The sequence below is a fragment of the Buteo buteo genome, chromosome 16, assembly GCF_964188355.1.
Source record: "Buteo buteo chromosome 16, bButBut1.hap1.1, whole genome shotgun sequence".
Classification (NCBI taxonomy): Eukaryota; Metazoa; Chordata; class Aves; order Accipitriformes; family Accipitridae; genus Buteo; species Buteo buteo.
Window position 1 is genome coordinate 24,135,948 of NC_134186.1, and position 12,811 is coordinate 24,148,758.

Here is a 12,811-nt window from a genome sequence, read left to right on the forward strand (position 1 = left end):
CATAGCTGCGGCTGTTTCCTATTCCTATAGTCTGAATCCTTCAAGACAGAAAATGGCAACAGCATCAGCTTCTCCCAACACACACACTACTGCACAGGAATTTGTGGCTTTAAACTCTGTTTCACAAAACAGTAAATAGATTTAACCTACGGGAGCTAGGCTCCTCCATCACTTACGAACTCTAGAAAATATTACGGTAGGTAGCTAATATAATTTCTGTCTTTGAGAACACCATGTTCTATACTTTCTATAAATCATAAAAAAGAATATATACCCTCATTGTAGGAGTCAAAAAGCCTGTTTTGATAAAAGAGCTGAATTAAAAGGGGAACTCAAAATTGCAGAAGGCAAGATGTTCCAAGAAACCAACTGACACCAAACTCGTACTACCTGGCACAGTATCTATTTCCATATTTCTTTACATACCTAAAAAATAGATTCTTTGAAAATGGAATCCTTAAAACAGCCAGTGACTGCCATTTGTGTGTGAAGAAAACTGTCTCAATGCGTAACAAAGGAATGCTGTGCCGAGCAAAATAAACAATTTTCTTTAAATGATCGACTATCAGCTACAAACGCTAGCAGTATGCTCAGAACTCTTGAATAGTTATTAAATGAAACAGCAGGGTTTCAAATCAGCATGTAATGTATCCAAAACCACCATAGGACATGCACGTTTCCATAGCATGCACTAAGTGACTACCTATACATAACTTCTTATTCTCCGTAAGACCTGTCTTCAGTTTCAGTCATAATGGCACTTTTCTTCAATGGAATTTGAAGTTGAAACAACAGATACCTGGGCATCTTTGAATTCAATTACAGACGCCATGGTCTCTTGAATAAGAAAATACTGTTTTTTGTAAAAGATCTCACACAACAAATCTATCTCTTTTTCTAAGCCTTCTTTTAAAACCATTGAAAACATACCTCACTCTTCTCCTCCCCCTTTCCAAAACTTAGCCCACTGCTGCCATGTTCACATTAAGAAAACAGTTGTAACTGGAATGAAAAAGCACTGTTCCCTTACAAAATATTAGCTATTAACAAGCTAGTGGGTTAGAAAACAGGGTGCATTTTTTTCGGTTCTACCTGTATTGTTCCTGCCCCTTGCTGAACAATTTACAGCTGTGACTTGAAGAGCATCAGTTTTATACTTTCAATTTTGGGCTGCTACTGCCCAGATCTGGTGTTCACCTCTCAAAGCAGATCCAGAATTTTTAACTATCATATTTTAGCAGTCTAAGTATTTCTAAAAATACTGCTGGTTTTCCGGGGATGATCCATTTCTGATATTCTAAGAGTATTTCAGCTTCCAAAAGTATCACAGATAAAAATGAAGCCAACCCACAAGAGTACAGCATGTAATTTAGGTACAAAACTGACTGTGCTTCTTGATCGGGACCTAACCATAAAAAAAGAAGCCTAGAATGAGATCCTTTGTTTAAATTTCCACGGCCAATCTCTCTGGAATTTTAGTAAAATATTGGAAGTTTTAACTCCTATGTCAACAAAATATCTTTTACTTATCTGAAAAAAACAAGGATGACATAAAGATCTACTTCAAAACTGGTTTTGTAAAAATCTAAATAGACATGACATGCTGATATTTGGCCAGATTTTTAGTAGTCTGATCATGAACACTGCTATTTTGCAATTGCAATACTGAATAAACAAAATAAATGAGATACTCAGGCTACCAGCATGATTGGGACACTAACGGGTCTTTGGAAGGTTCTTCCATTTGTCCTGTCATGGTTGAGTGTGGTGTCTTCCTATAATAATCTTCTATGACAATTAACTGTGACGTTAATTTATTACTGTGAATTAATTTATCACACACTGAAGAAAAATAAATTAAAACCTAGATATATGCCGTAAGTATAATACAACCCTACATGCCTCAGTTGAACATGCACAAACAGCACTGCAGGTCATATATAATGGTACAGAATACCATTATTCAGGAAACTGGTAAAGAAATGCAGCCACTTTGCAGCTTTAGGCAACCAAAACCCCCCAAACTAAACCCAAAATCAAACCATTTCCAAGTTCAAAGACTTATTAGTCTGTCTTCAGAGACTGGGATTAACTAATAAATGTACTCTGTGGTAGTGATTTCTGTCACACCGGCCTTCATCTTTTTAGTACAGACAGTAGATTTTCATCTATGTTCCAGGGGTGAAAAATTTTCCTATCCCACTTTTAGTCCTCTGGTATAGTTAAATAAAAACCTATTTGTGCCTTCTGCTAAAGCACAAAATCTCTCACCCAGCCCCCTCCAATTACCATGACACTAAAAGAAAATCCTTCCTGGTAACAGGCTGTACAACGTACAAAAATATAAAAAAAATCTGTACTGGAAGCTTGTAAAATGAATTTCATTCATAAAAACACCACGCTTCTGGCTAGATGACTGGTTTGAAATCCCAGTGAGATAAATTATCATTTTTAGTTTTGGGATGCCCTGATGCTACTTACACTTTTAAAAATCTAATAGATTCACATGTTGAAATGTATTGAAATTTTAAAGCTTGTGAATGAAATTAGCAACGTGCTGTGCCTGTCAACATGAACTATTAAAGTCCCCAGAGTGTATGAGAGTGGGAGAGTTTAAAAATTAATTCAGATGGTGCACCTGTTTGCAGGAATCCGTCTGTTGAATTAGCATTGCATTTAATAAGTTTCTGTGACGCAACTAATGTCCTTTTGTCTAGGCTCCCTCAGTACAGTGTTAATTCTCACCCATTTGAAATTCAGGCAATATTACAAATTCCAAACTGATAATTAAAGTCTATAAATGTGAACCACTCTGAATGAGACTGGCTTTACCCATTAAAGTTCTTTTTAAACTTTTCAAATTTCTTTAATTTCTTATCATCCATTCCTTTCAAGTTAAATCCAAATGATTACATGATCTCAAAATGATCTGTTAATAGATTGCATACCTAAGTAACACTAATAAAAATTAAATTTTGAACAAAACCTAATAGATAACACAAGGTATGTTACCCACTGAAAAGAAATAAAAATAGATCACCAGTTCTATGGAAAAGGCATATTAAAATTACATTCTAAAAATTCCACTATTTTTAATCAGTTTTCCTGCACATCGAGTTAAACCTATTGTTTCCAAACAATTCAGTGAGCTACAGCAAAAGCCATCAGGAAGTGCTTCCTAATCGACTTCCACACATCTATTCACAGACCTTCAGTTGAGAACTACCAATCTGTAGTATTTAGAGTGTTCATAATAGCAGATAGCTGTGTGAAAATTATAAACAGTGAGCGGAGTTTGACTGCGCTGCAAGAAGAGATGATGTTCACATGACTGAACAGAAAACTCCTCCTTTTTCCCACGTAAACTGCAGACTCCACAGCTCACAGACATCTGCTTATATAAATGGATCAGAAGGCTTTTGGACAACATTTAGGAAAACAAAAAAAAGCCAAACTTTTTTAGTTTTTTTTTATAGGACCTTATTCATTGGCATAGTATGTAGAGAGAAAATTTTCAGGCTCTATGTCAAGAAAGAGAAGGAATTATTTTCTTGAATTGGAACAAAGGAACAAGAAATCACTGGGATACCTGATTTTGCCCCACGCTGTTGTAGGCAATCTTGACATACAAATCTATTTGCATTTTTTTTCCAGCTATACCTTAAAATTATAACTCTTGCCAATACAAACTTTAGAAACATCTGATTGTTCTGTACCTGTTGTGGAGCTGTTCTATTTGGTTGGTTGGGTTTTAGTTACATCCTTCACTCTTCTCTCCCAATCAATTAGCAAGAACAATGCACGTTCTAACCTTTTGGAGGCTGGTAGGAAAGACCAGAAGTCTAGCATTCTATAAATAGAAATGAAATTTTCCAATTTCAGGCTAGTCCAAATCTAGATACACTGGGATTCTGGTTATCAGCTGGACCTTAACACAAAACTTCGGAGTTCTAGAAATTCTGAAGCCATAGTAATCTATAACACATGAAAGAAATATGGGCTATATATGAATTCTCAGACACTGACAAAAGCAGAGAAGGAGACATAAACACCCAGCCACTTTGGCTAGATTTTTTGCTTGTTTTCTGGCTCCTAAAACTAGGCAAAAAAAATTGATCCTGTTCTTGAGAGATAATCATGCTTGTATAGAATCTGCAAAATCTAAAATGCAAGATTTTATTATTCTAATTAATATTTTATTTTTTAAAGGACTTGACATTTAACTGATAGGTCATAGATTTTACTCTGTAAAGTCCTGAATTAGTTGGGGGGGTGGTGGTGGGGGTGCTGTGCCACCAAGAGGATCCTGTAGCTGTGGTCTCTGGCACTTCAGCTCTGGTTTCCCTCAGTAACTTCACGGATATCATTTTGCATAACAATATATATTGACGATAGATGATAAATTAAACAAAATATATTATAGTTACCAGAAATTTTCTTGAGGTATAATCAGTCCAAAAACTAATAGGATCCACCGTTGTGCTCCTTTACTGGAGGAGTCAAATTAAAATTGGAAGTAGTTCTACACAAACAGGGATCAGTGTAAGTCTTAAAATTGTTTTAACTACTTGCATACTTCAAAAAAAAAAGCACACAAAACATACGTATTTACTGTCTTGGCAGATATGTGCTGGATTCATTGTCTTTGGCATGTATACTGTCTGAGGCATACCTGATTCATGTATCAAACTTCTTTTCAAATATAGCAAAGAGTTTAAAGTGAGAACAAAAAAATCCTCCTCATTGTCACAGAAAGTGACCATTAAGTGATGACTCACATGCAACACATTAAACATGAAAGGATCTTCAATCACTGTCTTTTATGCACTAGTATTTTTATTTTATTAGTTCAAGCTAGTGCAGAAAATTATTTCAGAAGTTACCCAGTTGCTTGTTTACAGCCTGTAACACATAAACCTTTAGCATAACAATATGGTTGCTTCAATCTCAATAACAGTACAGTCATATATATTTATATATATAAATAAATATTTAACAGTTTTTCAAAAAGCATGAGATACATGTGACAAAAACTAAATTTTAGTTCGTGATGTTGATGACTAACTATATTAAAAACGTAACTCTCCAAGTTTTTTATAAAACTCAGTGTTTTATTTCTTTTGTTTTTCAAGACTGTTTGTTCCTCACATTCACTATATTTACAGCAGGGGCTTACAACAGCAAGCAGTGGCTTCAGATCCTTTAATCATATCAACTAAGCCTTGGGCCTTGGTTGACTGGACATTTAGCTCAAGTATCCTGACTGACTTATACAAATCCAAACCTTTTGTTTGTCGATCATTAAAAGTAAGTCACTTAAACTTCCAGTTTAAGTAATACAAATTTTTATGAATACAATACATTTTTAAAAAAATCTTCAGGATACTAATACAACTTTTAACATTATTCTTTAGCAAATGTTAAATTTGGATAGCCATTTTAAAGGTCTATATTCAAAGGAGTCAGCAGTTTAGACTTATTTGTGACATGACCCAGTAATTTTCATCATTAAAAAAAATATATATCCCTACATTACATATTAAAATATTAATGAACAGGATTTGTGTCTTCCATTTGCCCTTGAAATTTTTCACTTGAGAACAGAAACATGAAGGTTCTTGACGTGAGCACAGTTCCTGCCTAACTACATTTTGTTCAAGTTGTTTACAGTGAAGAGCAAGTAAGATGAAGTGTTTCAATAGTCGCTCCAGGCTGATCTAGTTGGCATTCACAAGGTGAAGCAAGCTATGTATTGCTTTACTTTTTGCTTCCTGGTTCTTTAAGCAAACAGAAATGATCTGATTTAATTCATAATTGGAAACTGCCATGGTACTTCCCCTCAAAATATTAAAATGTAGAAATTTGTAACTAAGAGAGGTCTATGACGTATCTGAAATTTGAAGGCTTATCAATAGCTGGGATAAATAATTCCCTAGGCTGCTGTCATTCTGCGTTTCAACTTAGTTGGCAAAATGATAAATCACTTCATGTAAAATCTATTATTAAACTAATTGTCAAACTACAATATTAAAAGTGGAAGCTAAAAAAAAAAATGAAAAAAAAGAGAGAGCTGACATCAGAGCAGAATAGGCAGGATTAGATCCTGCATGATTTCAAGTACAAATAGATCCCTCTGGGACTTTGGGGATTAATATTTTTTCCCCTCAGCCACTGTGAAGAATTAATGAGGGTACCTGCAACAATGCTTGCAAGCTGCTGAGTTCTGGTGATGGGGTATATGCTGCGTGCCTGAACGATGGCTGAGGCGATTTTCTTGGCGTGCCTCTCCTCCCCGTATGTTCTCAGGATGGACGCAAGCGCCTGTTGATCTAAAGCATTCACAACATCAGCAGCAGTGGGCATGTCAGGGTACCTACGCACAAGAAGAGCCAATTAGTTCGCTGACGTCAGTTTTCATTGACAAGAGGTGAAGCTTCGTAGCATTGAGACATAAAGTCAAACACACACACTGCATACAAGTGCCTTTGAGGTTTTCAAATAAGAGACAGCAACCCTATGAAAACAGATATAGCTTGCACCTTTTAAATCCTTTTTCTTGCTACTTTAAATGGAGTTTGTTCCTTAACGTCAATTAGAACAGCTGAAACTCCCAAGTATTATCATAAACTATGCTTAATGAGTTGACAAGAATAAATACATTTCAGTATCATGTTAAAATGGAAACGCTGTGTGACTTTTTTATTTAGCCAGCTTTAGAATATAAACTTGCCCCTTATGGGTTCATTTTAGTCACCTTGCATTATATGCTGTTTTCTAGTCAGAACTGATTTCAAGGGTCTTTTCTTTCACATCTCCTGCTATGAAAACAATTGCTCATGAAAATAATTTAACTTTACTTTTCACTAAAAGGCATAAGAATTTATATCCAAATACTGTTTTAAGAGAATAGAAATGACCTAGTATTACAAATGACAGGAATTATTACAATATAAGCAGTATAAGCTATACATTTATTTTTTTTAAAGCTCTGTCACTTTGCTATTGAAATAGTTCAAGGTATATTATGAACATAATATATGGGTTTACTAATCGGAGAAAACACACAACCTGCTTAATAAATACTCTTCTACGAAGACATGAATGTGCAGAATATTTTTCAGGCATTTATTACTCTCCTGCAGTATCTTACAAAAGATAACAAAACTTAGGAATCAGAGGCAAGTAGTATCATAGCAACAACCGTAGTGTAAGGCTTTTGTTATGCCACAGGTATCCTTTGTTCTTATGCTCCTGTTCCATGTATGTATTCTCATGATGCAAATATAAGCCTGGAGTTCAGATTCTTGAAATCTGAGCGCTGAATCCCAGGGGAAATCACGTGAGCTTTTTACACAAAACTGGAAAAAGCGAATATCATGAAATTTGCTGTGTTAAGACTTAACATTAACGTGTTAAGGTAATTCCTTAGAAACTGAGGCTTCCCATCGGCTCTACGTGAGCAATGAAAGATCAAATGACATTTCTTAAGACTACAGGTTCATCAAAACACAAAGCAAAAATTTTCATTCTCCCAGTAAGGCATTATGCAATTACTGCCATCATCTATACAACAGAGATCTTTGGTGGTTTGTGTAAAAAGCACAATGCTACAGAAATACACTAGGTTGCTTGAAGATGAAAACTGCTACATAGGTAGAAATTATCATTCCACCATTGATTTTCATGCTCTTGAATGTACTAAACACCAATTCTAATAATTTAAATAGATGTGATTTATTTAGTAATTGTTAATTTGACAATTAAGTAATCCTGATGTGCCTCCCACACAATGAGAAAGGAAGCTTATAATATCGCTAAGGAAAGCTTACAATAAATCTTTGGGCATGGAAGACAACATTATACCAGTGTGTTAAAAGCAATGTTGTTGTCCGATTTCAACTGGAAGACATCGTGGATGGGATTTTATTTCTTTATTTTATATTATGGTCCTTTTAGAGAGAAGTAACTGGGTCAGATGGCCATTGCAGAAAAGAGGGATGTTGCTCCGTTCCTGAGGGAGCAACTGAACGTGCTCAAGTGAAGGTTCCACAAATAGTAAGTGTAGCAGAAAAGGAAAGGGACTGCAGTAAGGGTTTGTGAGCCTGCAGATCAAGTACAGTCTGAGAAACTGTGGAAATAACAGGGAGAAGACAGGCCTCTGAAAGTCAGATGCCCCTATGGCTGTATACCATACACTCCAAAACCGTAAAATTTTAATGGTATAGTTAACAAAAATGTTACCGGTTTAATTACTCATCACTGGAACTTTCCTCTTATTTCAAAGAGGAAAAAGATGATAACCAGGGTTCTAAGTATTGAGATCGAAAAAAGCTTTGTGGCAAAAGAATGACAGTATAGTCATGCAAAATTAGATGCGGTTTGATGATGTGAATTCTTCAATTTAAGGGGGTTGCTGAGCACAGAGGTTTTGAGTTTCAAGGAGAAATATTTTATTAACAGGTACCTGTCACTATCCATCCTCATGTCCAAAGGTCCGTCCTTCTGCAGGGAAAAACCTCTTTCGGGTGTATCAAATTGCATGGAAGAACAGCCAGCATCCAAGAGGACTCCATCTAGAGTCCCTGGCTCAACTCCAGAGGAGATTAACAAAGCTTCTGACTGGCTAAATTGTCCTAGAAGAGCTCGAATCTGTTTCCTGTAAAAAAATAACAAATAAATAGCCTCAATTTTAATTATAACAGTGCAGTGTCTTCCCCTTGTATAGCAGGAATTAGATAGTAGCACTCACTTGTCTCAGAAGCAATAGGGCTATTCCCAAAGTAATAGTTTAAGTACTTTTCATATGTCAACATTGAAAACTGGTCCAAACCTCCCATCAGCGGCTACTTAAGCTTCTTTAACTCTTTACTCTCTTCCTGCTTGATCTCAAAGAAATGGAAACCGGACTAAAATTTCATTTTTTCAACACGCAGGAATTCAAAGGGACACCTTTCACATTCAGCGGGAACGCCCTGACCACCCAGGTACGTGCCATGCTGGTGGCACAGGGCCCTTAGTCAAGTGAGGCCAGAGTGCGGAAAAGGACAAACGGTTCTTGGACCTAGGGGAGAAGCAGACAAGATGGAACACGACTGCACAGCCTCAGGGTTCATACTTACCTGCCAGGAAAAAAAATCCTGGGTTCCTGCCATGGGACAAACGCCTTTCTTTTTAGTGGTATTTACTGTTTCAAAAATAATTAGGCAAATGAGGCGCACTGGATCATAAGCAGATAAAATACTCCAGTGTAGTTTCAATTCAGGTACCTTATCACTGGGGACAGTAGAGTTTTACATGCATTTTTGTGCTTTGCATTATTCTTTCTTAGGTTTAAGGTGGTTCTTGCTTAATATTCCCATACTGGGAAGGGAAAGTGGCATAGCAAGGGAGAAGATGACACAGCTCTGAACTGCCCAATGCTTTCTTGGGTGTCTAAACCTGGACTTTTGATTCTTGCTTATATATAAGGTGACTTACACTTAAATAATTTATTTTATCTCTCTCTCAAAATCTCAATGAATTTCACAGATTTAAAAAGATTAACCAACTGCATTTTTAAGCAGTATCTGCAAAACACAATATATTTCTGCCCTTAACAAGAAGCCACTGCCTCCACATCTGAATTTTGATTACAGTTTGTGGAACTGCTCTCCAGCCCCATTGATTAGCATTCAAATTATTACAAGGTCCACTAGGTTAACTCGCATAATTTTGTCTAAGTTACATGGGCAGCAGTGCATGGATGGAGAGAGCGACTCCTTTAACTTTCAGCTACAAAAGGACAGCTGCCTATATATCTTTTGACACTTCAGCATTATAGTAATTTTGAAAAGAAAACTTTTTCAAAATACCAGCTTAAGTCTAAGCCTTCTTTCAGGTCAGTTTAACATCAAGACAACTGGCACTATGACGCAACTGAGTTAACTCCAGTGGCTACAGTTTTAAAATACTGTACGAACAAGGAATCAGAACCTTTTTTGCACCCATCCAACTGGAGTGAGAAAATGTTACCAAAATTTTAAAAAAAAATTAAAAAGATACAGAGAGAGAGAGAGAGACAAAAAGCTCAATTAAAGGGAAGAAGTTATGAACACAACCATATGGAAGAACATTTAGCTACACAATGGTATCCTCATTAGAGCAGAATGAATCAACCTATTTCACGTAGCACAAAAACCGGGAAATAACTTGAATGAACAGATTTCATGAGGGATATCATGATCGCACATACACATTTTTCAATTGATTAGTGTCCAGCACATAATTAAATACAACTATTCAGCTTAATAAGAACTGACAGTTCCTGAAAAGCACAACGGTATACCTAACATATTTAAACCAATTTAAGCTATATAGTTATAGCTTTGAGACTGTATTTCCCCTCAATATAATGAGAGGGATTTTCTTGAAAATCTGTACCACTTTGTCCAACTGGGCAGTGTTTCTAATATTATAGCTTGTGCAGAAGAATTAAAATTCCATATGTGGGAGATAAAAATAAATGAGATCTGGAAAAAATTATAAATTGCCATTGTCTAGCTCCCCCAGCAGACAGTAATCCATGTCAGTGGCTATGAACTAGTGCTGTACTGTGCTACCAACCAATCTGAAAATTATTCTGAACTATATTTATAACTTGCTAGAAATTTGATTACATTTCTTTAAACAAGTCATAAGAGTGGGGATGACTAAGATGTTTGGGACAGTGGCCTTTGATTTGTGGTCTGCCAACCCTTAGTGATTAGGAAAAGGTAATTAAAAAACAAGTATATTTGAAGTAAGTTGAAATTTACTCTTTGATAGAGAGAAGCTGGAAAATATTTTGGAGTTCACAAATAAAAAAGATTGAAAAAGAATTAGATTGACATTTTGATGTCAGCCTTTCAGCTGCGTGAAATTATAGCTTCTGTATATAACCTGTCTGTTATACACTGCATTTTGTGTATCAATAGTGGATATAGGTGTCTTGGTGAATATTAATCTTTACTAAAACCAGAGGCTTTTCATGAGATTACAATGACTATGTTAAAATGTTCAGGCCAGTTCTCCGAAATCCTGTTTCTTTGTGGACTAGAAGAAACAATTTTAAGCATCTTGGGTATCTCTTACATTTCAATTAATCAAACCAAGTACACAGCTATGAAAGATTTATTACCTTATGAAAGGAAATACAAATATCAACTTTTTTTTCGATAGGATAGTAACAATGATGATAGCGATGACAAGGACTACGGTGTTCGATTATGAGGATGACACATTTATTTAAAGAAAAATATTTCACCAAGCATTCAGAAGCATTTCTTAGAACATAATAAAACTCTTCCCTTGTCTACTATCTTTTACACCTATGTTCAAATAACATCTGCCTGTTACCCATGATTTTCTCTGAAAATGCTTAATTTAGCATTGTATTGGTTTTATGTGGCAAGGTTTTGGTAGCGGGGGGGGGGGTTACAGGGGTGGCTTCTGTAAGAAGCTGCTGGAAGCTTCCCCTGTGTTCGAGAGAGAGCGAGCCCATACCAGCCGGCTCTAAGACGGACCCGCCGCCGGCCAAGGCCGAGCCCATCAGTGAGAGTGGTAACGCCTCTGTGATAACATTTTTAAGAAGGAAAAAAAAAGTTGGGAGAGGGGGAAACAGCGGCCGGAGAGAGGAGTGAGAACATGTAAGAGAAACAAGCCTGCGGACACCAAGGTCAGTGAAGAAGGAGGGGGAGGAGATGCTCCAGGCGCCGGAGCAGAGATTCCCCTGCAGCCCGTGGTGAAGACCCTGGTGAGGCAGGCTGTCCCCCTGCAGTCCAGGGAGGTCCATGGTGGAGCAGATCTCCACCTGCAGCCCGTGGAGGACCCCACACCGGAGCAGGTGGGTTCCTGAAGGAGGCTGTGACCCCGTGGGAACCCCGCGCTGGAGCAGGCTCCTGGCAGGACCTGCGGATCTGCGGAGAGAGGAGCCCGTGGAGCAGGTTTTCTGGCAGGACTTGTGACCCCGTGGGGGACCCGCGCTGGAGCAGTGTGCTCCTGAAGGACTGCACACCGTGGAAAGGACCCACGCTGGAGCAGTTCATGAAGAGCTGCAGCCCGTGGGAATGGCCCACATTGCAGACGTTCGTGGAGGACTGACCCCGTGGGTGGGACCCCACGCTGGAGCGGGGGAAGAGCGTGATCAGCCCTCACCCTGAGGAGGTGAAGCGGCAGAAAATAACGTGTGATGACCGTAAACCCCATCCCTGTCCCCCTTGTGCCGCTGGGGGGGTTTGGTGGAGAAATCCGGGAGTGAAGTTGTGCCCGGGAAGAAGGGAGGGGTGGGGGGAAGGTGTTCTGAGATTTCGTTTTATTTCTCATTACCTTACTCTGGCTGATTTGTAATAAATTGAGCTAATTTTCCCTAAGCTGAGTCTGTTTTGCCCGTGATGGTAATTAGTGAATGATCTCTCCTGTCCTTATCTCGACCCGCAAGTTTTTGTTATATTTTTCTCTCCCCTGTCCAGCTGAGGATGGGGGAGTGATAGAACGGCTCTGGTGGGCACCTGGCGTTTAGCCAGGGTCAACCCATCACAAGCATCAACTCCTTCAGCCTTCAGATTTTTGTTTACATCATCTGTTAAATCCTGTTTCCAGAATAACCTCAAATAAATAATAAAAAAATTGTGTACCCTACGCTAAAAAAGTTTATTTCCTCACATACCTTCTGCTCTCCCCAGGTATGTAGATATTCTTTTCGCTTTCTTTTTCAGTATTCCAATGTTTTCTTTGGGCATTAGAGGATTTATGTTCCATGACCACACTTACCTAGTGATGGTGTGAAAATCTGTCT

General features: G+C 37.7%; 1 protein-coding gene across 2 annotated transcripts in view; it reads right to left on the reverse strand.

Moving 5' to 3' along the window:
* METTL15 (methyltransferase 15, mitochondrial 12S rRNA N4-cytidine) overlaps positions 1–12,811 on the reverse strand; it is a 102,931-nt gene that overhangs the window by 6,762 nt on the left and 83,358 nt on the right. For both annotated transcript variants that reach the window (XM_075048209.1, XM_075048210.1), the window contains exons 4-5: positions 8,461–8,656; positions 6,195–6,369 (exon numbers count right to left, since the gene is read on the reverse strand). In XM_075048209.1, coding sequence (XP_074904310.1) covers positions 6,195–6,369; positions 8,461–8,656 — 371 coding nt within the window. The remainder of the gene's footprint in view (positions 1–6,194; positions 6,370–8,460; positions 8,657–12,811) is intronic.